The following is a 26,621-nucleotide window of genomic DNA, read 5'->3' on the forward strand; positions in this document are numbered from 1 at the left end:
GCCAACTAATAACAACAAGAATCCTCCTTCCACAACCTCTAAAGAAGTTACAGACTCTGGCAAGAACTGTTAAATCATGTAAAAACCATTCAGGAAACTAGATGTTTGCACAGAGACAAAATAACATGACTTCACTTCGCAGGGGCAAGATCAGACCACCACCACCCTAATTCAATGATGAATCTTAGCATCATTAATGAAATGGGAAGCACACATTACTTCTGATGGATTCTAGCCCAAAATGTCCAACTTGTTCCATCAAACGTATAGAACTACCTTCTAGTTTTCTGGAAATGCAGAGGATAGAGGAAGAAGCTAAATGGCACCACGAGGACAAATTCAAGAGGTGGGATACTTTATAGTATAACTCGTCCAGTTTCTTCAACAAGGTAGTATCATGAAGGACAAAAAAGAAGGGACTCTGCTAGATTAAATGAGGTCCAAAGGACATAACCAAGTGCAACTCTGGTCCTACGGTGTTTCTCCTTTTAGATGAGCAGATACAAATGACAATTATGGGACAAATGGGGAAATCTGAGTATGGTCACAGTATTAGGTAAAACGAAAAGTACATATGGAAAAATCAGAAAGGATATCACACTCCCGTAGTACCTAATGGTCACCCCTGGGTGACAGGAATACGGTATTTCACCTTATTTTTGCTTATCTGTATGTTCTAACTTTCTACACTGTACATCTGCAATTTTTGTAATAATGAAAGGTTATTTTTAATTTAAAAAAAGAGGGGCTTTTAATAAGATCAACCACAGAGGTTGCCATAAACATTAAGTGAAGTAACCTATGGAAAGCTCAGTGACTAGAACAAAAACATTCAATAAATGTTAGCAATTTTTCCCTTTTATATGAAAAACTAGAGGTGCCTGGCTGGCTCAGTCAGTAGAGCATGCGACTTTTGATCTCAGGGTCATGACTTCAAGCCCCACGTTGGGTGTAGAGCTTACTTAGTAAAATTAAAAAAAAAGAGAGAGAGAGAGAGAGAGAGAGAGAGAGAGAAAGAAAAATGAATCCCCTTTTAAGTTACTTAGGAAATTTCATTATTAAGAACTAAAAAAAACCTAGAGGCAATTCTGTAATCAGCTCCCCCAAAAAACCCAAGTCAAACAACACCCCCAGAACCACCACTTGGTAACAGTTGACCTTTACCCAGTCACCCCTGCCCCCACCATTTATTCTTGCTCTCATGTTCTCTGTCTCTAGGAAGTCGAAGGGAAGAAAAAAACAGAGAATCTAAAAGAACCCAAACATCAACATACGGGTTTACAAGGGGAGAGGCAGCACGAACCATCTTTCTAGATTAAGCAGGGGTACGATTTTTTTGAACCTAACACTTCCTAGCCCTACAGACTTTAATCCTCTATCCGGTTAAATTTTTAAATAAGTCGAGGGCATAAGAGCGTTACATTCTGAATATTTTACCGTCTCCCAGTTCAAACACGAGGTCTTGTGTTTGTGGAGAAATGTTCGGGGACAGATGAACGGTCAGAGTCTGACAGGCGTTGGGAACCTCTGGTGATGCTCTCGTGTGGACTCCAAGGCAGCACGGGCTTCCGGAAGCTCACACGTTTAGGCATTTTTGAAGACTGCCTGTCTTCCTTAGTCCTGCTGAGTCTTCCTGTTCTGAGGCCCTTGTAACATGAGAACGACCTTCCCGGGTCCTGACAGTTGACTTCTCAACGACAGCTGTAAATCAGTGCTAACTTTAGAGATTCACCAACACCTTTCGTACTATATACTGAAGCAACCACAATCAAATTCACGGGAGCTAAAGGCTCAGTTAACTCAGCAGGCGCGGAATAAAATGAAACCAGTAAATGATGCAAACGCAAAGAGCTCAAAACAGAGTTGGGTCCTCGGCAGCAGGGTGGGTGGCAGGAGGAAGGGATGATGGCGGCGGGGCTCATCAAGAGGGCTTCTGGGGACGGCAAGGGTTGCAGGTCACACCAATCTAAGGCCCTGCTTTAAATGTGTCTATTTTAATTTATTTCTTTTGGGAGCTCTTTATTTTTCTTTCCTTATTCAACGGAAAGTAATTTAAAATTTCTCTGCCAGCCTCAGGAGACACCTGAGTAGGCCTTGAAGAGCAGCAAGTTTTGATGGATCTCACCACCTCTAAGAAGAGCACAGCCAAGGAGAAACTGGATCCAACTGAAGACAGGACGCCCAGAGCAAAAGTGTGCCGAAATGCATCGGGCTCAACAAGACGGACTCGGAACTCTGCAGTAAGAAAACCTGGTAACTTATTTCCCAAAGACCCCCTCCCCCTCACCGTTTCAAACGCACACCTACTTTTCTCCTTCTAGAGGCCTGGACCCTGGTGGCAACAGGACATAGTGCCACGGAAAGTGTGGTTCAATAAATAGAAAGGAATTCAGCTCCTTGGTTACCAGCGAAGTGCCATTTAATCTTCTGTCTACATAAATGGGAAGCTGAAACCTATTCCGGAGGCCCTGAGAATTAAGTGCAGAGCTAGAGTCACTTATATCTCCTAAACTGCGGACCTGCCTCTGTCACCGTCTTGTACCCATGCCCCTTGGCTAAAGTGCTGTCCACACAGAGCTCCTCCCAAGCCCCCCGCCCCCACTCCCCATCTGCTGCAGAGAAATGCCTGGAACCTCAATGGTCGCATCATTAAATTTCTGCTTACACAGGAATTTGAGAATGAGGGAGGCAACACATGGGATCGGGAAGGTCCCCTTCCTGCTGCAACTTGCGACAAAGTCAAAAGCGAGGGAGAGCTTCTAAAATTTCCTATTGATTTTCTTCACCCTTGCACCAAAAGGAGTCTCTCCTTGGAAAAGGTTTTTTAAATGTGGATTAACACTGGGAGCCAGAAAAAAAAGACAACAAAGCCCCAACGCTGCTACATCCAGCTGAGCCTGTGTCACCTGAGGAATTTATCAGATCAGACAGAGCAGCTGGCCACATACCAGGCACACTTGGCTAACGGGCCCCAAGCTGCATGGAATTTTCTAGCAAAAACCAGAATGGGAGGAAACTACAAGCCTCTAGAGACAACGATTCACAAATACTGAAAAGGTGCAAAACTCAAAGCCAAGTAGAATGGGAAGGGAAAAAAAACAAGGATTCATGCCACCAACTGCCTAAGGACGACAGAGGTGCAGTGACTGACAGGAGGCAAAGGCACATGCCCTGTGACAGCTGGACTCGCCTTCAGACTGATGTCGATATTCTGAGCTTCGAGCAATGCACGTTCCAACAAGAGGAAACCCAGCCCAGATGCCGAGACCCAGTAGCCCCAGCAGTAACACCACAGGAAGCCTCTACTGTCGTTGGCCCGTCTTGTGCCTCTCCTCCATGTGAACTGTTCTAGTAAACGTACTTCCCAGAAGGCTGACGGCTCCTCTATTTCCTGGCCAATTAAGGGCTTCATCAATTTGAGGATTATCAGTGGAGGTAAACATTTAGCAGCAACTCATTCAGAAGACGCAGAGCCGTGGGAAGAGCCATGGCCTCCACCTCTTCCTGGAACTCCACGTTCGTACACCCAGCGCCCTTCCTGACACCGCCACGTGACATGTGGTTGGCCTCTCAGACATCAGCTGGCAGAACCCAATTCCTGACTCTCCACCCCTCCGCGAGCCCCTGCTTCCCTCCGCCCCTCCCTATTTTAGCGTCACCAACACGGTCGGCCAGCCGCATAAGTCAAAATCTAAGCATCCCTCCATTCCTTCAGTCTCTGCCGCCGGCCCATCACTGGGACAGATGGACCCCATCTCCAGCACAGAGTCCAAATGCAACCACGCTTCTCCGTTTCCACTCCTGCCGTTTTCCCTCTGTTGCCACCACCATGACGCGGACGACAGCAATGACTTCCTCACTGGATTCCCAGCTGTCATGGTCCTGCAGCACCCACATAGTAGCTAGACTTTCAACCCTACCAACCGTCCAACCTCTGTGCCACCTCACTGCACGTCGCCCTCTCTGTTCCTGCCCTGCCAGCCTTCTCTTAGGTACAGCTGACCCTTGAGCAACACAGGGATGAGGGGCGCCGACCCCAGGCGCAGCCCCAAAACGGCATGTAACTGTTGACTTCCCCAAACCTTAACTACTGTTGACCAGGCGGCTTACCACTCAGAAACAGAGTTGATTAACACGTATTTTGTAAGTTACACGTGTTATATACAGCGTTCTCACAATAAAGTAAGGCTAGAGACGAGAAACGTGATGAAGAAAATCCACTTGTGAAGAGAAAATACATCTACAGTCAGTCCTGTACTATATTTATCACACTCCCACACATACACATGTGCGTGTACAATGTGCACGTAAGTGGATGTGTGCAGCTCAAACTCATGTTGTTCAAGGGTCAACTGTATTTGGATATCTGGAGCTTGAACGCTGCCCAGCTGTTCCTTCTACCTGGAAAGCTCTTCCTCCAAAAAGGCCTGAAAGATTCTCATCACGTCCTCAGAGAGATCCCACTTCCTCAGACTGGCCCATCTAAAGCTATCACCTGGTCACTGTCTCTCATACCATCCCCCTTCAATTACCTACAGAGCTCTTATCATTATCTGATATTTTTTCTCGTTTATTTAATCATTTTGTCCGCTCCCGTGACAGTCAGGCTTGTCTTCTCACCACTGTGAAACTTTGCACACAGGGTCCACCTTCCTAAGTACTGCTGACGGAATGTCTTCATCCCTTTGCTAAATGACGGTCAACCACCCAAGATACTGTGCTCCACACCAAGAGGGAGGAGAAGGGTAGGATAGGCTTGGTCTAATCAGTTACAGCTTGAAAGCCGTGTGTGGGAAGAGTTTGGCTGGCCAGACTAGTAGCAGGTCACTCATAAGGGCACTCTTGAAAGGGAGACATTTTGTCCTCACGCATTCCCACCAGGCTCTGCTCTCCTCTAGCGTATACCGTGTGTCCCGTGCAAGTTAAACAATGATGGTGATGATGGTGATCATTCATAGCATCCCTACTGGTTCCAGCCACCTCGGGCATAATCCTGCTTCTCCTCAGGACAACCCTGGACAGGAACCCAGCACATTCGCACTGAGCAGGGCAGTCAGCAGAAGCACAGAGGGAGCAAGGAAGCTGGCCAGTCACACAGGGACCAAGGGCAGGCCTAACTCCGTGCTCACGCTTCTCCCACTTGGCCAACTTTCAAAGAAACTGATCACTGGCTCAAGCCCACCCACCCAGGGCAGCAACTAAAAGACCCAGAGTTAACATCTTGGTTTCACAGAGTTTGACTTCCCCAAAACTGTCCTGTGATGTGACGGCCGGAAGAAGGAAACCAGGACCGTGAGAGGTTATAAGCCTGGTTCCCTTCACTGCATAGCTTTCGTTCAAGGAAAACATGGTGCTTCCTCTCTCACCGTGTTGGTAAGCACAGCTGGGAGCAAAGGGTTACCCGGGGAAGCACAGTGCAGACGCTGGTCAGGGAAACGCTGTGAAAATGTGTCATCGGTCGACCGAGAACATTAACTTTCTCTTCTCCTCGGCACCCCATGGCAATAAAAACCCAGTTTCCAAACCACTAACCTTGTGAGTTCTTCTTGGAGTTGTGTGTGGTCAGGTGGAAAGAATTTCACCACAAACTTAACGACAACATGCTTTGGCCCTAAAAGGGGGGAGAGAAAAGCAGGAAAGCATTTATTGATTTGTTTCAAATGCAATTAAAGAAAAAGACTTCAGAGGGTATATTAGACACCAAATAACGAGTCTCACTGCAAGCTAACAAGAGCACATCTGCTGACATCCAGGTCATTGAATAGGTAGTTGAGGTACTAATTTATACTCCCAAGTCAGAGAGACACAGCTGCCTGTTATAAAATAATGCTTTGACAAGACTATTCCATTCAGGTATTAACCTTTTCCTCTGAAGACTTAAACTGTACCCAGATTGTAAAAACAGGCATCTGTCTTCAAAAATTTATCTAATTGGCTATTTTAGTCCAAATAGAGGGCGTCAGAGAACTTGAGGGAAAAATGAAAATGTCATTTGGTTATACAATTTAGAATTTTAAGCTTTCCACCAGGTACAGCTGCTGATGTGTTCATCAAATATGTATGAGCACCTACGTGGCCAGGTGCTCCCCTGAGCTCTGAGAAAAAAAACAAGACACGGCCCAGCCCCCGGCTGGCAGCCAAAGCCTTTCTACACCATGGTACGGGTGTAGGCAAACTCTGGAAGCAGATCTGGGATGGGTGGACAGGGAAGGGAAGGGATCAAGGTGATGGGTAACTTTTCAGAATTAAAACAAAACAGCAAATAGATTATAATAATTTATAACCTGAATCAGAGCCTGTTTTCATATATGTACCAAATTTTATATATATCAAATATATACATATATGTGTACATTTATGCTCAACACCAAAGCAGTCTTTCAAGTTCTGCCATTTGGAATGACAGCCAAGAGTTTATGGTCTATGAAATATAAGGTACTATAATGAAATCCAAATTTTAACAGCAGTTGTATAAAAGCAAATGTATTTTTGCTCTACCTTTCACTGTCACAAAAAATAATGCGGTATTGCCATCTGTGATCACACATTTAAGTTGAGAAAAAAAAAAAACCCAACGGTGACAGAAAATGAAGATGGGGCAATATACACAAAATTAGGAGAAAAACAAGGCACAGACATATTGAAGCCCAGAGATGCTGGGCCCCTCTCCCTTGCCCACTCTAACAAGTAACAGAAACCCTCGCCTATGAAGGCTGGGTCAAAGTAACAATAGCAACATGGGGAAGGCAGGAAGGCCAGCCCATTCTCCTGTCCGCGGGGAATCCCATGAGGCTACTCAGATCCTTCTAAAACCTGAAGCGAGGAAGATGCTACCCCTCAACGCAAGAGGACAGCTTTGTCTCACACACAACTAGTCACAGCCCATGGGGATCCAAGGAGAAGCCCCATCCAGGGTGGACCCAACAGCGACAAACACCGTCTTTCGTCTGCATTTGGCAACGTGCTAAAAGACACCTTTCCACCCTGAGCATTTCCCAGGAGTTACTGCAGGGACACAAGTCATCATTCTGGATGCTTCGCTACCCCCACCTATCAGGCCTGGGGGCTTCTCTCAGCAACGTGTGTCTCCCCCCCCCCCACCCCCGATGCTCAGTCTCTGGCCAGCCATCCCATAAACGTTAAACAAACAACGGTGGTTTCATTTTCAGCATCAAATAATTGCCAACATCAATTACAAATGCATAAGGGTCCTGCAGACACGGTGCGCCTGTTTATTACCCCCACATAAATTGCTAGAAGTGGCCCAGTGGGGTTTCTTAGTCAGACATTAAAAGGATCGCAGCAAGGTGTCCTGGTGCTTCCTGTTCCACGGATGGCATGCAATTTTGCTTCTATCCTCAGACTTCTGCCCAGGCTGGGGCTGCAGTGAGGGAGCATTTAGACTCTGAACTTGACCTCAAAGCAGAGAGTGGGGGTTGGGGGGGACTGTCGTGGTCTGAGGTTCAAGGAGAAGGCAAAGAGAAAGCAAGCCTTCTCTTCTTACTCCTCTCCCAAGCCCTCCTTAATCTTCTCCGGCACACGATGTAAATGCAAGCCAGACTCCCTTCAGCTCTGCTTGCCATTCAGAAAAACACACACACAAGACACTTTTGGGCACCTTATTTTTTCCACACAACACTTGCACTCTGATTTCCCAGACTTTGGAGACACGGGACAGAAAACAGAAAACCTAGCCCCAATCTTTTGAATACAGGGCCCCCCCACCTTCCCTTTCAAAAGTGACAGTAACAAACACGGGCATTGACCAAGGCAAGTTCAATTAGGCTGGGATTAACAGCATGCTCTAGTCGTTAAATCGAGATTTGATCTTCCAAGCAAGGTTTTGATTACCAAATTGTTAAATATTAAAACTGCAGAAGTGACATTTTAATTGCACTTGGATTAGTGGGTGATGACAGGAAATCACGGGGTAAAAACAAAACAAAACAAAACAAAACACCAAGAATCTGTACCACCAGTGCTGGATGCCACAGGGCAAATGACGTTTAGAAGAGGAAACTGTCTGGCTTCATTTTTAACATCACTGTTAAAGGCCCGCACGCGAGGGATATACTTACGTCTAATCTGCTTGACAATAGGTTTTAAGAGATCCAGCCACACCTAAGAAAGAAAAAACAGATTGAGACAAATTCTCAATGAAAGAGTGCAAGTATTTTGAGACTTGACTTGGAGCTGTTTAAAATCAAAATATTTCTGAGCATTTGAGGCCGTCTGTTCCTGTTTTCTGCAGGATGGTGGTGTCTTCCATCATCTACCACTTGCATAGTATCGAGCCAAATTTGCTGATATCATCCCTGAGCTTCCAAGTTAAAATCTCTCCCAGACTCCAATGGTGAAAAAAGACTTTTTCTCCTCTCTTCTGCACTTTTCTCCCATAGCTAGCTATTCAGCAAACACTGATGCACTACTGCACGTCTGGCTACGAGTGGAGCGAAACATGCACGCTCCTTAATGAAACAAAATACACGCGTGTGTACGCGTTTACAGAACAGCACATCTTTGATGGATATGGTAAGGGAGGGAATATGGAGAGAATACCACGTCTGCCTGGGCACTATCCGTAAGCTTCTGACCTCTCAAAACGAGGCCAGAAGGATTCCCATTGCCCAGAAGAGTAACAGAGACTTGCAGGGGCCAATAATTTGTCCAGACAGGCAGAGCCCGGGCTGAAACCAGGCCTGTCCAGCTTCAAAGTCCAGACTCTTTTCCCACACAGGCAATTTAGGAGGCAAAATTAAAAGAGAGAGAGCAGACAGCCGCCCTTATGGAGAAAGCATAATTTAACCGTATTATCCCATTTCACACACTGCTTTTCTCTAAACTCCTTTTGAACTTGTGGTCATCTGGAAAGGGTTTTTACAGAAGACAAGGTTACTGTGCTTCATGTAAAGAGGGTTTTATAAGTAAATACGAAAAACAGAACACTCCCAAACGATGCAAAGGATAACAGGTAACTGACAGAGAAAAAAGTTAACAGTGGCTAACGGGGAAAATGTTCAAATTCAGGAGCAATCCACGCTACAAGTGCAAGTCTGAAAAATCAAATACCCCTTCCACCCACTAAATCTGCATCTAGATAGGACTATATGTATATGTGTATTCATGATACCCCAATTTGGCAGGGAAATGTGCACTGTCTTAACTCTATTGGTGGAGAGATGAATTGGTATGTTTCTGGAGACTAATGAGGGAATAATGATCTAAAGCCTAAAAAAACACTCCCACACATACTCTTCCATCCAGTCAGGGAACTTTGGGAAATTATACATTTATGCACACAAAGATTTATGTGAAATAAAAATGCTGTGATTAGCATTCCTAATGGTGAAAAATTTTGACAATAACAATAAATAAATAAGTAATCTACAGGACACATTGCCCTGCAGGCATTAAAAATTATGTTCTTGCTGAATATTTAAGCATGTGGGGAAATATGTTTGGGAGGCTGGAAGATGGATGATTTCCTGTCTTCTGCCTTTCTCCATTATCCAAATTACCTTAAGTGAGCGCTAAGAATTCTCATAATGAAAACACTAAAAATGTTAAGTATCTACTTATTCAGGTTACTCTTTCCCCATTCGCCTTTTCAAAGCAGTGAGATTTCATAATGAAATTCTCATTTCTGTATTTCCCACCCCCTACTGATCTCCTATGAGAGAGAAAAAACAAAAAACCAATGGCGTTAGGGGCATGTGGCTGGCTCGGAGGAGCGTGTGATTCTTGATCTCAGGATTGTGAGTTCGAGCCCCACGCTGCATGTAGAGATTACTTACATAAATAAACTTAAAAAAATAATGGCATTACTTGACTTAGGATCATCTCCACTGTGATAATTATAAACCTCAACCTTCAAATGTGAGAACATAAATATTTAAAACTACAATCAACGTTTGCAAGTTGTATTATTTCCCTCTTAAGACTCTTAACAGATGGATCAGGTGCCAAATGCCTTTCCATGGGATAAGAATCCAGACAATCAGTGCCCAGAGCTGGGACTTAAACCCTGTTCTTAAAACTTTTTTATTCATTTAACAAAAAATTACTGTGTCTCCATGGTAGGCTCTGGGAACCCAGTGATGAGACAAACTCAGCATGGTCCCCGCTTCACGGAGCCTACGGTCTAGTGAGGAAGAGACATGAACCAAACCCTTCCTGACAAAAGCAAAGTTGTGCCTGATAGAAACAGAATGGAGGGAGGGCAGAGGACTCCCAAGGGCTGGGACGGAGAGGTCTGACCAGGGATGCAGGCAGGGGGAACCTGAGACCTGATATGAACATGACACTGTGGAGGGAATGGGTCCCTGAAGATGATGTCATGTGGAGGTGTGAAGGGGACGAGAAGAAGAACACACACGTAAAACCTTTGTCCAGATGCTGGAGGTGTGAGGGGAGCGCCGCAGCCGCAGAGCAAGGCGGGTGGGTTAGGAAGGGGTCAGGCTGCCCCCCCGCGGCCATGCTGAGATTCTTCATCCTTAGCCTAAGAGCAATACCAAGTGAGATTTAAGCACAGGGCTGATACCATCAGGTGTGCACTTTAAAGAGATGAAGCTGGCGGTGTGAGAATAGCCAGAGGGGCCGGAGTAGATGCAGGCGGAGAGCATGCTATCTTGGAGCAGGGGTGCAGAAGCAGAGATCGGGGAAAAGTGGGTGGATTGAAGAAAACTTACGAGGTAAAATCAAAAGGGACTTATTGATGGACTGGATTTGGTGGCTCAGGGAGGAGACAATGACCAAAACGACACCAGGATTCCTGGCGAGGGCCTCTGGGCAGACACTGGCACCGTTCACAGAGACAGGAGTACCGGAAAAGGGCCAGGATGGAGGTTCTAGGCTTTCATTTCATGAGGTGCCCCTGGATTTCATGAGCAAGAGACAGTATGATAATGGCGGGGTACACTGGTCAGGAGCTCAGAGGCGAAGCCCGCACAGGGCATCTCACATTAGAAGTCGCCTTCACTCTGACTCTGCGGAGGGTAAGACAGCCTCACGGAATCCAGAGGATGAAATGCATGACCAAAGATGGCGCCTCCGCCATGGAACAGCCTGGTGGAAGCAGATGAGGACAGAAGGGAAAAAACGAAGGTTACGTCACAGAAGCCATGGGAAGGCAGTGTTTCCAGAAGGAATTATACCGAGAACTAATGAAAGGTCAAATAAGATGAGAACTAAAATACCGAACGCGAGTTTACATGTCTGTGTCGGGAAGATAGGGAAGTTCCTTATTGCTGCCTTCTGCTTCCCTGTTAAATTGGAGGGTTGCAGGACAGAGGCAGGGACAGAGTATGTGAAGTCGTCGTGTTGCATGGGACAGTACGTCAACTGGAGAACCCTAGTGGGATCCCCCCCCCCCCAGCTTCGGCGTGCACACTCATGGGCCTGCAGGCCTGCGCTTGCCCGGCCGCCACGGCTGCCTCGGGGGACCCTCTCCGAGAACCTTCCCCATCGCCAGTTCTGCCACAGAAGCTGCCTCAACTTCCACAAACCACTCAGGACAAAACAACTGTGCTCTGGCAACGTTGATGCCAATTTTATGAATTGTTTTAAAACAGCTCTCGTCTGTTTTGGGCATTTCTGTGGCAAGCATGAAATACAAGCACCAATTTGAGCCAAGTGAGCATGTGGTTTTAGAACAAGCAGGTCTGGGAACATCAGACCGGCGTGAATGAGGCTGTTTGGTAGGGCTCAGCAGCAGCCATGCTGGAAGCCATCGATCACGTCACAGCTCACCTGGGGAGGGTGCTGGGGTTGGGCGGGAGCGCGGATGACTCAGGGCCTCTGAGAACCTCTCTGCTTACCAGTTACAGTGATATCTGCAGGGCTCAGAGAAAAGGTCTTGCGCACAGAGGACTTAAGTTACCACAAATGGATGAGCTAGAAGGAGCAAGAAGACAAACAGGGTTGCTGCTGGATAGAAGTAAAGCACGGAAGTTTTGATATACAGGAAAAGCCACTGGGCTGGGAAGCATCTGAAGTAGACGAGGTCATCGCAGACAGATCACTTGGTCACTCAACCTAAGCAGAACAGAAGCAAGTTCCAGACCAGTTAAAAAGGCGACAAAAGCACCATCACCTTTTTTCCCTGCCCACAGATCTCTAGAGGGTCACAACTGTAATGATCGATCTCTAACCCCACTGCCCACCCCTTCAACCAAGCCACACACACATCCCTGTTCTCTCCAAAACCATGCTGCTGGTCTCCAGAGCACACCTATACATCCATGCTACCAGATGACCAAGGGATTTGGTTAAAATGAACGAATTTCTAGAAACGTCACTCCAGTCAGTAAAACTCACTAAATCAGGGAACTTCCCTGGTAGCAAGAGGTTGCTGGGGCTGCCATGCCAAACCACCACAGACCTGGGGGCTTGGACAACACACTTTTATCTCCTCACAACTCTGGAGGCTCACGGTGTCACAGGCTTGGTTTCTCCCGAGTTCTCCTTGACTTACAAATGGCCGCCTTCTGGCTGCATGCTCCCATGATCCCGCCTCTGTGCATGCATCCCCCTGGTGTCTCTCAGGTACCTCCAAATTCCCTCTTTGTAGAGTGACAACTGTCACTTGGATTAGGGCCTACCTTCATGGCCTCACTTTAACTTAACCACCTCTTTAAAGGCCCTATCTTGTAGCACAGTCTTGTTCTGAGGCACTAGGTACTAGAGCTTCCACATACAAATCTCGGGGAGACACAACTCAGCCCCTAACGTCTACCTTCCACAGTTTGGCTTCAACACAGCTTTCCAGCCCTGTCTTCTCCGGTTTGCCTACATTTCAGTCAGGCTCCCTATTTTCCTCTGACCTTCTGTTAATATCAGTGTTAGAAGAAACACTGTAATGCTTAGGTATGAACAGTAAGGCAGGATGAACCACTGTTCCCTCAACATCTTTAGCCTCTGTTATTTTGGTGAGTGACATTTTAGGTAGAGTTTGTAGGCAACTAAAATATTTGAGGTATTTTGGAAAGGTTCTTAATAAGAGAGACTCAGTTACTTGATGTCAGAGCACTGGGATGAGACTATTTGTTGAGCACGTCCTGTGTGCCAGGCACTAACTAGATAGGTGCTTTATACATTCTCGTTTTATGTTCCAGACGATGTGGTCATTCTACACAGGAAGGAAGCCAAGCTCAGAAAGCTTATTTAAGCTGTTCAAGGTCACACATAGCCAGGATTCAACATCAAGTCCATTTGACCCCAAAGCTGTGCTTTTTCTGCAACATAATACACAGCTCCTCTAAAAGCTAACAGACTCAACAAAAGCTCGGCTCTCCTCTTCAAGTTTAAAAATCAAAACGGCACGCAACAAAAATATTTCATCAACTCTAACATATGTAGGAAGGATATAAAATGTTACAGCAAATTATCCAGTGTCTAGAATTCATTGCAACAAAGTAGTCTTTCTGCAAGCTGACTCCTACAAGAAATTACTTTGAATTTTTGTAATAATTTGTTTAAATGTAACTTTTCACATTAATGTTAAGTGTGGCTTTCTATTTTATTTTTTTTAATATTTTATTTATTTATTTGAGAGAGAGAGAATGAGAGACAGAGAGCATGAGAGGGAAGAGGGTCAGAGGGAGAAGCAGACCCCCCACTGAGCAGGGAGCCAGACGTGGGACTCGATCCCGGGACTCCAGGATCATGACCTGAGCCGAAGGCAGTCGCTTAACCAACTGAGCCGTGTGGCTTTCTTTTTAAACCTGTTGGACGTTTTTTATTCTGGTCAAAATGGATTAACAGGGACTGGATTTATCTTCCTATGTGAAAAAAATAAAACAAAACCAAAAGGAAAACATACTTAGCACAATAGATCTGAAGGCTCAGGACACCAGACAGTGAGAAACAGTGATCACTGACAGACAAGCAAATAGAATCATGGTCCCTACACTTGCCCTAGCCTTCTGCCTTGAGTGGGTTTCTAGACTGTGGTACAGGGAGGAAGAATCTGACAAATCCATGAGTTAAAAAGGTAGGGCTGAGAATTCACAGGGCTGTACCAGACAGGAGAAAGCTACCTCCAAAAAGAGCATTTGGGAGAGTACAGAAGGTTCCCTTTGAGAGTAATCAGCTGAATACTGATCAGTGTCTCCTTGTAAGAAAAGTACCCAAGACTGGGGAGAAAGAACCAATGAAAGGACTCAAGGTACCAGGGCCTGGTGCTCACACAGTGTCAAGACTACTACTAATTCTCACCAGCCAGACCAGACGGCCTCATGATTCTGGGGCACTGGGTAAAGTACCAAAGGGTCATCCCTTAGCTGTAAGGAATAATTAACCCCAGACCATACACTACACCAGTCCCATTTAACACATCTTCAAATCCAGATCTGAAATGACTAAATGGTTTCCAAACAACTTAATTTCATCCCAGGACACTCAATAAAAGTTTATAGGAATATAAAAGTATCCAGGATTCAGCAAGGTAAAATTCACAATATCTGACAGCCAATAACGAAAATCACCAGACATACAAGGAAGCAGGAAAATAGGATCCATAATCAGAGACAAAACAACAACAACAATCAAATCTAACATAGAACACAGGTGTTAGAATTAGTGGAGAAGGACATAAAGACAGTTACTACAACTGCATTCCTTATGTTCAAAGTTGACATAAAGAAGATATAAAAAAGACCCAGATGAAACCTCTAGAGACAAAAAACCATATTGTGTGAGATTAAAAAAACAACAAAAAATATTGGATGAAATTAAAATCAGATTACACACTGCAGAAGAAATACTAATGAACTTGAAGATATAACAGAAACAATTCAAAATGAAACAGAGAAGTATTACCAAAAAAATTAATAGAGCATAAGAGAACTGTAGAACAACTTTGGGCAGCCTAACATGCATGGAATTGGAGCCACAAAGGACAAGAGATGGCAGGAGAGGGGCAAAAAACCAGACAGAGGATTAAAAGAAATAATGGCTGAAAAATTTCCAAATTTGATGAAAACCATAAACTCAACAGATCTGAAAAGCTCAGAAAAAACCTCAAGCATAAGAAATGTGAAGAAGGGGCGCTTGGGTGGCTCAGTCAGTTAAGCGTCTGCCTTCAGCTCAGGGCATGATCCCAGGGGCCTGGGATCAAGCCCCACATCAGGCTCCCTGTTTGGCGGGGAGCCTGCTTCTCCCTTTCCCTCTGCCTCTGCCTCTACCTCCCTCCCCTGCTCATGCTCTCTGACAAATAAATATTTAAAAAAAAAATGGAGGGCACCTGGGTGGCTCAGTCGTTAAGCGTCTGCCTTCGGCTCAGGTCATGATCCCAGGGTCCTGGGACCGAGCCCTGCATCGGGCTCCCTGCTCAGTGGAGAATCTGCTTCTCCATTTCCCTCTGCCCCTCCCCTGTTCGTGTTCTCTCTAATAAATGAATAAAATCTTTAGAGAAGTCTATTAATCAGAAACCAAAATGAAAACAAAAAACCATGTATCTTTCCAGCTTAAGAAATGGAAGATGACCCGACTGCTCTATTTTTCTAGCGATCCTTCCTCTTCCCAGACTCTCTCTGCTCAAGGAGAGCTCTGCCTCCTCTGAGAACTGCCCCATTAACACAGCCACTGTCACATCAAACACAGTGCTGCTCTGTGTGGTGAACAGAGGCACTCCACAACCTTGAGGACTGCTGCTACATTCCCAAACTGTGGTCCGTGGTTCTGCAACAGTCTTCATCCGTTACACCCGGCATGTTCCACAAAGAGCCCCTCCTGGCCTATGATGTCCTCAGACCTCCAGGACGAAGGTCAGGAGGCTGCTACTAAGCATACATGAGGAGGTCTGTCCGACCCCGGTGGGGCTGGGAAACCACCAGCAAGGGATGCAGCCATGGTTTCTGTGGCTTCAAGCCCCTGGAAAGCCTGCCTGCAGCTATGGACTGAACTGTGTCCCTCCAAAATCCCAATGTTGAAGCCCTAGCCCCCCAGTGTGGCCGTGTCTGGAGATGGGGTCTTTACAAGGTAATTAAGGTTTCATAAAGTCATAAACCTGGGGACCCTGATCTGATAGGGCTGTGGCCTTATAAGAAAAGAAAGATCTTTTGTCTCTCTGCATCATGTGAGGACGCAGTGGAGACAGTAACCATCTGCCAGCCAGAAGGAGAGTCCTCACCAGAATCTGACCAGGCTGGCGCCCTGATCTCAGACTTCCAGCCTCCAATACTGTGAGAGATAAATGTCTGCTACTCAAGTCACACAGTCTGCCGTATCTTGTTAGGGCAGCCTGAGCTAAGACACCTACCCGTGGCAAAACTTTTCTCCTGGCACAGAGAAGGATATAAAATGAACAAAAAGAGGCCAACCTTCTTCCTGAGCTTTACCAGTATTTATTAGAAATTGGAATTCTTCTAAGACCGGTACACAATGTAGCTTTAATGAAAGACTGGTGGGCCAGTTCATTGGTTTCTGAGCTTGAACGCAAGCACAAAACACAACAGATATCCGAGTGCCTACTATGTGCAAGAACCCTGCTGGGCTCATCATTGCAAAGTATCTCATGACAACCTGGTAAAATCATCATTTATTAATCCCATTTTCCAGATAAGATACAAAATCAAAAAGGTTCAGAAATCTACCCAGCTGCTGTATGACGAAGCAAATGTTCAAATAGAGATTTACAAGCCACCGTGCGGTTTTTCCCGGCATCCTCGACAGGCTTCTGAGGTCAGTGGTACGCACCTACACACCCATCTCGGTCACTGAGGTTCGCGCAGCCCTCTGAACTCCCAGGGCCAATGTGAGGAAAGGCGGCCAAGTGGAGCAGAGAGCAGACTGCACTCGCTGAGACAGGCCCGCGTGTAAACCCTGGTTATAAACCCGGTTATACAGCTCATCATTAAGTACTGAGCAAGTTACCTCTCTGAATCGGCTCCCTATAAAATGTAGATGATAAAATACCGACCTCACAGAAATACTATAAAAAGCAGAGATGGGCAAACGAAGGCCCAGGAGCCGAATCCCAACTACCACGTCCTTTGGTACAGCCTGAAAGCAAAGACTGGCTTTTACACTCTTAAGTGGTTGAAAAACAACAACAGAAGCAGCGTTATTTCACGACGCGAGAACTATGAAAGTCAAAAATCCATGCCCCTTAATAAAGTTTTACTGGGACACAACCGTGCACATCGGTTCACGTATTGTCTGTGGCAGTGCTGGGGGTTGCCACAGAGATGGCAAGGCCTGCAAAGCCTCGCACATTTGCCGTCTGGCTCTGTTTGCCCACCTGTCGTACGCCGAACAAATGAGATGCATTTAGGTGTGGAGCAGAGTCGTGGCGCACAGAAGACGACCAAGGAGAGTTAGGTCTTTGAGTTCACCCCAATGGCAACTTTCTGGCCTTCTATCGCCCCACGACTCTGGCTACTAATTAACTGGCATATTAAGCAGAGTCTCGAGTCCCAGGATCACTCTTGTTTCTGCCATGGAAAGACCAATCGATAAAAGAGCTGATGAAAACAGGTGTCTGCTCCTGTGGGGCAATCTCATGAGCATGGCTGCTTGGACTCAAGGACAAGGGCAGGCCAAACTCGCATGTGCACACAGCCATCAACTCTATTAACTGGCAAGCCACGGGACAAGTCTAATTAAGGGTAGAGCATAACTGATTACCAATTATCACTAGTTTATGTCCCATCTTAGACCATGGAGAGCATGCCTACTCCCCTTAGGCTTTTGCAACCCCGTCCTGAGCAGCCTGCTCTGACGTGGGCTCCTCACGGGATGGAAACAATAAGCCGAGGGATGGAAAGCTGGGCTGGGACACGAGCTGCCTGGACCGACCGCCCAGGCACAAAGGTCCGCAACTCCGTGTGCCAACGACTTGGGGGACCCCAGTTTCCCATATAACATGCACAGGCAGGCACATGGGCAAAGCCGGCTATGACAGCCCACGTTTAGACATGGTGAGACCAACCATGCTTCCTCTTGGTTTGGCAGGTTAAGTCAGCAGCCTCCCACATGAAGCTGGTAAAGGTGATAAGCATAACAGGGGCATCGAAACACCAGGCTGATGACGCACTTGTGTTCACTGCAGCATTATTCACAACCACTGAGGGTTGTGAATACACAACCTCCAGGTCCACCCACAGATGAACGGATACCCAAAACGTGGCACCTCCACACAACAGTATCACTGAGCCTTAAAAAGGACGGGTATCCTGTCATATGCTACACTGTGGCCGCGTCTTGAGGACATGATACTCAGTGAGATAAGTCACAAAAAAGATAAATGCTGTTTGAGTCCACTTAGAAGTATCTCAAGTAGTCCAATTCCTAGAAACAGAAGTAGAATGGTGGTTGCCCGGGGTTGGGGGGGGGAGAGGAAATGAGGCGTTGTAGAAGGGAATGGAATTTTCATTTTTAAAAGACGGAAACAGGGACGCCTGGGTGGCTCAGTTGGTTAAGTCTGCCTTTGGCTCGGGTCGTGGTCCCCGGGTCCTGGGATTGAGCCCCAGATCGGGCTCCCTGCTCAGTGGGGAGTCTGCTTCTCCCTCTGCCTGTTCCCCCTGCCCGTGCCCTCTGTCAAATGAATAAATAAAATCATAAAAAAAATTAAATAAAAAATAAAGACGAAAACATTCCAGAGATCAGTGACACAATGTGAATACAGTTAATGCTACTGTCCCGGAACTTAAAAGATGGTTAAGATGGTAACTCTTATGACCTCTGTTTTTGACAATTAAAAAAGTGATCATGATAAGAGTCTCCATAACGAATACTTTTTAAACACTCGAACAGGTCCCCCAACACAGGTTACATGCTGATTGATCTTACCACATCTGATTCTTTCAAAAACCCCAACGGTTGGGCACTATTGTGCCCATTCCACCCACAAGTAAAGCGAGGCTCAGCTCCTGTCATCCTGCCGCTGAGTCGTCCTGCTGCACTGACTTCAGGGCTGGGAGTCAGATCGCAAAGCCCCTTTCCTGAGCTGCTACAATATACCACCCCGCTAGAAATCAACAGAATCTGGGGAGGAAACAGAAACCGCTGGACAGAAATCTTCAATTTTCGAGCATCTTTACTAAGAGCAGAGGTGAAAACCCAGCCAGAGTTTACCGTTTTCGCAGGTGAGTGGCTCTTCCTCAGTTCAACAAAAATCAAGACTTGTCCTTGGTTCTTCCAAAATAGATGCTGTCAGCCAGCCTTGGGGCACTTTTTGGTCATTATTTCTGCTCCTATGTGCTTTTACTTCATTGAATTTGGGGACACACTTTTTTAAAAAAGATTTTATTTATGTGTTTGTCAGAGAGAGAGAAAGCACGCGAGCACAAGCAGGGGGACCGGCAGAGGCAGAGGGAGAAGCAGACTCCCCTGCTTGTGCTCGCGCTTGCTCTCTGACAAATGAAATCCCGAGCAAGGGACCCAATGCAGGGCTCCATCCCAGGACCCTGGGATCATGACCGGAGCCAAAGGCAGATGCCCAACCCACTGGGCCACCTAGGCGAGCCTGGGGGTAAACTTTTATTGACGTTTTATACACACACGGAACACATGGGGTAAGCGTAGAGGTCACTGCATTTGTACATGCTGATTATACGCATAGAACCAGCAGCCAGATCAAGAAACAGAACTCGGCCAAGGGCCCCAGAAACCCTCCTTGTACCCTTCCCCCAGGCACCTCTCCCTCCCCATCCCAACATCACAGATCAGCTCTCTCGAAACAACTTATTCTTTTTAACCTTACAAAATTAACTCTCAGGTTGGGATTTGGGATTTTGTAATTGACAGAGAACAAAACACGGGAACGGGGTCAGAATGGAAGGGTGGTGGGGAGCACGAGCTTGTGTTTAGACAGAACTGAACCCGAATCGTGGCTCTCAAATTTCCAAATTTCCCAGCCGTGCTCCTTCGTGAAAATGACTTAACCTCTTTAAGTCTTAAGCTTCCTCATCAGAGAAAGGGTGTATGATGGGCTTTTCTGGAATCAGTGAAATACTATCGGTAAAACGAACAGGATGCCTTGCACAGTCATCACTCTTCGGAGTAGTGCTGCCAAACTAGGGCTTCCCGTGTTATAAATAAAGTTTTATTGGAACAAAGCCACATCTACTCATTTACACACTGTCCACACGGTTCCTGCATACAAGGGCAGCCTTGAGTAACTGCAGCAGAGACCCTATGGCTTGCAAAGCCTTCATACAGTATTTATTAACTGGCCCTTTACAAAGTGTACTGATCCCTGCTTTAGAACATGGGCCATGTTAGCTGCTGTGTCCACAGGGACTAGAACAATCTGGCACATGGTAGGCACCCATGTGGTGGCTTCCATTTGTGTTGCATGTGACAAACACCGATTTCTTTGTCATCATTAATGGGTTTTCCATACCTTGCAGCGGAACACATTCCTAAATGGTATTACAAGAAAGTAGTGAGATGATAAAAATCAAGCCTGATAAAACTTGAAAGAAACCAGCACTGGAGGTGCACAGGAAAATCAACAGGTTTGTAAGTTCTAGAAAGGCATCGAACTTGGGGTCAGAAGAACCTGGTTAGAATACCAACACCACCACCAGCTATTTGGCTGACCCAGATATGGAACAGTCCTGAGAATCTTAGTACCCTCACCACTACTGATTTATCGTTTAAAAAGGCAACTCGAGTTGGCTCAGAACGAAGCAAGAGTGGAGTCGGGGAAGGCAAAGTTGTTAAAAATAATAAGACAGCATATCTTCCAGTGTTTTGAGAATCACTATTTTAGCATAAAATAATTTTATGAAACAATGTTCCGTAGAACTTGCTAAACTGTATTGTCATTATGTGTTTCCTTGTCTCTCTTGCCAGCTGTGCACTTGCTGTCACTCCTGTCTTCTGTGGTATAAAGGAGGACGACTGACACAGTGCAGGCATAAAATAATTGCTGGATAAAGAGAATGTAGAATTAGATTTGGCCCATCTGCGGTCCTCTGCCACATCAGAAAAAGGAATGGGAGTCAGGGAGGCTTAGATTTAATTTAAGCGTGAGGAAATGCTGAAGAGTATTTGGAGACAGGAACAAGCTGAGAAAACACTACTATTCACACCCGCTTTTAGGTATGTGACAGATTTGCTCATTCACCACCTACCCACTCGACTGTCTTTGCCTTCCTTGTAACACTCTCTTCCCTTGCTCTGTGTCTTTCCCCTGGTTTTGCTCCTCCCCAACTGCACCTCCTCTGACGGATCTTCCTTCTCTGTCTATCCCTTAAATGCTGGTGCTCCAAGCTAGCCTCCTTTCCAGTCTACCCTCTCGTCCAGTTTCAGAGCTTCAATTAATATTTAAGATAATCCTGGGGCGGGGGGCGGTGCCTGGGTGGCTCAGTCAGTTAAACGTCTAACCCTTGGTTTCGTTTCAGGTCATGATCTCAGGGTTGTGAGGTCAGCTGCCGCGCATCTGGCTCCGGGCTCAGCGCAGAGAGTCGGCTTGACCCTCTCCCTACCCCCTGCTTTCTTGCTCTTTCCCCCACTCTCTCTTCAAATAAATAAATAAAATCTTTGAAAAAAAAATTTTTTTAAATAAAATAATCCTAGGATTTGTGAAGTCTACATTTCACCTCAGATCTCCTTCCTGTGCTCCAGGAGGTACACCTACTGGTATTGCCCACTGGACGTCTCCACTGGGATGTCCACTGACGCCCGAGTCCTCATGTCTGGGATAGAACTCGTCTTTCCCTATTCACAGACATGGCCTCTCCGAGACTTTCATCCCCACCGATTGGCACCACTAACCCCCAGACAGCAAAGCTGGAAAACCCAGCGGCTCTGAGCCTGTTTTCCCTCACAAGCCCATCCACTCAGTCATATCCCTAAGCACCTCCTCCCCCAAAACCTCTTGAATTCACCCACCTCCCTCCAGCTCTCCACCGTGCTTCTCCCTCAGTTCCTTCCAGCACCATCTCCAGCCTGAAACACAGCAAGCTCCTAACGGCTTTCCTGACTCTAGTCTCGTCCTCTTCCAGTCCAGTCCTCTTTCTAACCCAAAAATCGGATCATACCATGTTCCCTTTAAAACACACTGACAGCTTCCCAAACACGTTAGCTTGGGAGCTGTGCTGTCCAATACGATAGCCACTGGCTACGCGTGTCTACTGAGCACTGGGAACGCGGATGGCATGAATCGAGAGGGGCTGTGAGACTCAAATACACACCAGGTTCGAAGACGCAGCACGAAAAAATGTGAAATAGCGTATTCACAGTTTCTGATACTGATTACATGCTGAAATGATAAGGTTTTTGGACATATTAAGTTAAATATACTTTTAAGTTAATTTCACCTTGGAGCGCCTGGGGGGCTCAGTTAAGTTAAGCGTCTGCTTTTGGCTCAGGTCATGATCCCTGGTTTCCTAGGATCGAGCCCCACATCAGGCTCCCTGCTCAGCAGGGAGTCTGCTTCTCTCTCTCTCTCCCCCTCTGCCCCACCCCACTGCTCGTTCCCTCTCAAATAAAACCTTAAAAAAAAAAAAAAGCAAGCCCTTTAGCATGTGGCTCCCTGCCACATTCTCACCTCCTTCACTTGAGTCCCTCCCTCTTACCTCTCAACTCCAGCCTTACTTGCAGGTTCCTGAAGGTTGCTTGGTGCTCTTTAAAAGTAGGACCCCCTCTCACTAGAACATTCTATCAGGTCAACTCCTATTGGCCTCATGGGACTCAGCTTTGTAGTACCTGGGAAGGATTCCCTGAACACAATGTTGTTTGTCGCCCCCACTGTCCAATGCCCCCTGGCCCCAGTGGGGCACCTGTCACATGCCCTGTGCTAGGCATTGACTACGCTTGACACCCCACCTGATCATACGTTCCCTGCATCTTACAGTTATCCCCAGCACAGTGGCTAGCCAAAGTTCTAGGTACTCTGTACTGAACGGAAGAATAAATAGAAATACAGTAAATGAACTTATAGTCTCAAACAGTATCTAATAAAGAGACTCAGATACAACCTTAAGAAAGTGCCCTGAGACAAAAGACAAAAGGAACAAAAAGCTATGTTCTAACTTCTGGGTTCAAATGGGTGAAACCTTTGTAAAGAACACGACATATTTTTCAAACTTTACAACGATCGAAACCCACGGATTAGGCAACTCCATACCACTGGATCTCAAGTACTGAAACACTTGAGTGCAAGCTCAAATGTATTAGTGTGCTTGCCGTAGTTTCATCTGTTGGAAAAGCAAAAGACTAGGAACAATCTAAGTATCCCATTATTGACAAAAGGCGTTGTAAATCCTGGCATGTCCGTTTGGCGGAATGGCACAGAACTGAAATAGAAGGAAGTGGATTCTATGCGCGGAAAAGGAAAGATCTTCACAATACACCAATGGAAGTGGTAGGGAAGGTACAGGACGTTGTATATTGTTTCCCCACAACAGCGTGTTTCAGAAATATGTTTGTATACACACAGACACGGACTTTTATCAGAAAGAGACAGAGGCAACTGGTAATGGTAGTTTCTGGAGGGAGAGGTGGGGGAAAGGGTCAGAGGGAGCTAGTCTTCATGGACTATTCTCTTGGCACTTGCTAATCCTATGTATGTAGTACTTCCAAAAAAGACTAACAAGGGCTTTCTGGATGTTCTTCTTCTGTGATGGGTCTGTATGGCCAAGGAACCAGACCCGATTACTCACCTTCCCCAAAGCCGAGTGGATGGTAAAATATCTTCCCATCACTTAAATTACTTCATTAACTTCCCATTACTTACCGTGATCTTTTTGTGGTCGGGAAACTCAAGGCCAAAATAGTCCCCTTCCACGAGGTTGAGGTGGTTGCAGACTGCGTCCAGCAGCACTTTCCCTGGGGCTCTTTGCTGCGAACAGAAACAACAGGAGTTACCCCCTCTGACATGGGAAGAGATGAAAACCGACCTCAGCTCCCACCACGGGAAGCCTCTTCCTTCCTGAATCCTCCGGCCCTTCTCAGCTTGCCAACCTCCATGAACGCCGACCACCGGTACCCCCGACTGCACACCTTGGAGCCCTTTTCAGGCTGTATTCCCACTCAGATGCTAATTCTCTGCCATTTTCCCCTCCCCACCCCAATTTCAGGCACCACCCCCTTTTTAAAAATATGTATACTTCTAGGGGTCCCTGGGTGGCTCAGTTGTTAAGCATCTGCCTTCAGCTCAGGTCATGATCCCGGGGTCCTGGGATCGAGCCCCGCATCGGGCTCCCTGCTCCGCCAGAAGCCTGCTTCTCCCTCTCCCACTCCCCCTGCTTGTGTTCCCTCTCTCGCTGTGTCTCTGTCAAATAAATAAATCTTTAAAACAAATAATAAAATAAATAAAATAAAATTATTAAAAAAATATGTATACTTCTAGAGCAGTTTTAGATTTACAGAAAATGGAAGACAAAGCACAGAGAATTCCCACATACCTCTTTTTACCACACACACAGTATCCGGTTTCCCTTATTATTAATCTTGCACCAACGCATTTGTCACCACTTCTGAGCCAACACGGACACATTATCATCACCCCGAGCCCACACTTTACAGCAGGGTTCACTCTGCATTCTACAGCTCTAGACGTCCTGACAAATGTATAGTATCACGTATTCACCATCACAGGGTCACAGAGGATAATTTCACCACCCTCAGCCCCCCCCCCCCCCCCCCCCCCCCCCCCCTCCTGGCTACCCCTGGTCTTTTTGCTGTCTCCACTGCCTCTTCCAGAATGGCGTATAGTTGGAATCACATGGCATGTAGCCTTTTCAGATTGGCTTCTTTTGCTCAACGGTATGCATTTAGGTCCCTGGATGTCTTTTCATGGCTTCACAGTTCATTTCTTTTTATTGCTGAATAATATTCCCTTGTATGAATGTACCACAGTTTATTTACCCACTCACCTGCTGAAAGACATCTTGGTTACCTACCACCCAAGTGTCGGCGATTAAGAATAAAGCTGCTATAAATATTTGTGTGTACGTTTTGTGGGGACATTTAAGTTTTCAACTCATGATTCCGTGCCCTTTTTGTGGCAGTGGACCCTAACCCTGTTCCTTGTCCCTCCCTCTGCAAGTAAAGCAGAATTTATGATTTCTTCCCTAGGTTCTCCCAGAACTTTGTGCAAACTCACCTCCACACCTCACCCACACTGAAGGTAAAGGCTGCATTTTATTAATCTCTGTATCTACGGTGCCTTGAAGACCAACCAATTTGGAGGTGAATGAACAAATGAATAAAACATACTCATTCCACAGTATTCTATAAAGTTAAGTATACATGAGCCTGTCTCCCCACTTAAACTCTGGGCTCCTTATTCACCTTTATATTCTTATCGTCCAGCAAAGCAGCTGGTACTCAATGAAATGCCCACAGCAATCAATACTCTACATGCATTTTCTATATACTGAATCTGCAAGGGAAAAGGGAACAGGAGAGAAAGACTCCCAATTTCTACCCTCACCACTAAGAATCATATATATGCCTTGGTTTCTCTTCACTGCCTGATGGATTCTTAATGACCCACTAATAAAATGGACCCAAGTCCACCACACAGATCAAACACTGGAAGAAAAATGTTTCAAAACATGGTCATTTCCAGTTACTGCTTTTATACTTTCACCTTTCCTCTGAGAAGAGCAGAGCATTACAGGAACCAATTAGTAACCCACGGGACTAACGGACGGTAAGCTAGAGCCTGACAAGTTTAATGATGGGCATTTCCGTTAGCCTGGCCCAGCATGACCTGAGGAGCCATCAAAGATGCTTCCGTGTCCAGTCATTGAGCATTTTTTTTAAACAGATGCCACTTTATACTCCCATATTCCTCATCACTGAAATCCAGAAGATATTCATAGCTCTCTGAAGGCGTACAATATTCTCCACGGGTAATCCCAACCTCACCAGGCTCTTTCATGAAGTGCCTGGTTCAAAGGTCACTGGTAGAATCATCTCATGTGAGCTGATGGCAGGACTAATGAGAAAAACAGGAACGTCTAATAAAGAAGGGAAAGATTTCATTCCCATTCTCTAAGAGAAATCATCCCTCCTTTACTTCCCATGGTGGATTTACTCTGACAGTCTGCAACATCATTCCTCAACACTTGTCTCCAATGGATTTTTTGGAACTTCACACTCAAAGTAATTTTGTTCAAACTCCCATCACAGTATATTAACTAGAATTTAAATTTAAAAAACACACACAAAAAAACCAAAACAAAATCACATCACAGAATGTAAAACGGATGGTGGTATTGGTGAATGTCCTTAATGCCACTGAACTGCACACTTCATGGCTAAACTGGTCAATTTATGTTATATATATTTTATCACAATGAAAAATGCAGAAGAAAAAAAAAAAAACAAGAAAAAGTAAGTGGAGGTGGGGTTCACATCTATAAACAGCCAGAGAGGGTGATGCACAATAGAATCTGTTTCTACCTTTTTACGAGTCAGAAAGTGAGTTCTTCTTAGAACATTAGAGCTTAGAAAATAGCTCAAGGAAGACTGGCTGTGAAGGCCTGACCACATGGGGAGAGTGAGCGAACACCCATGTGGGCGCACTCAACATCTGCTAAGATTTCTCTGGGCAAAGAGGTCTTTTATGTGTTTGGCAGGAAATGAACGTTGTTAGAGTAACCGCAAATTTTGCATTTGGGGCAGGCTTTGCACTAGGAGCCAGGAACGGGGTTCAAAAA

At 45.9% G+C, this 26,621-nt stretch overlaps 1 protein-coding gene across 3 annotated transcripts in view; it reads right to left on the reverse strand.

The window, feature by feature from the left end:
* The window catches only part of FARP1 (FERM, ARH/RhoGEF and pleckstrin domain protein 1), a 264,356-nt gene that overhangs the window by 67,466 nt on the left and 170,269 nt on the right, over positions 1–26,621 (reverse strand). For all 3 annotated transcript variants that reach the window (XM_073894377.1, XM_073894378.1, XM_073894379.1), the window contains exons 3-5: positions 23,687–23,791; positions 8,079–8,121; positions 5,533–5,611 (exon numbers count right to left, since the gene is read on the reverse strand). In XM_073894377.1, coding sequence (XP_073750478.1) covers positions 5,533–5,611; positions 8,079–8,121; positions 23,687–23,791 — 227 coding nt within the window. The remainder of the gene's footprint in view (positions 1–5,532; positions 5,612–8,078; positions 8,122–23,686; positions 23,792–26,621) is intronic.

This window comes from Callorhinus ursinus, unplaced genomic scaffold (assembly GCF_003265705.2).
Source record: "Callorhinus ursinus isolate GAN/ISIS: 27379988/994484 unplaced genomic scaffold, GSC_fseal_2.0 scaffold7, whole genome shotgun sequence".
Lineage (NCBI taxonomy): Eukaryota > Metazoa > Chordata > Mammalia > Carnivora > Otariidae > Callorhinus > Callorhinus ursinus.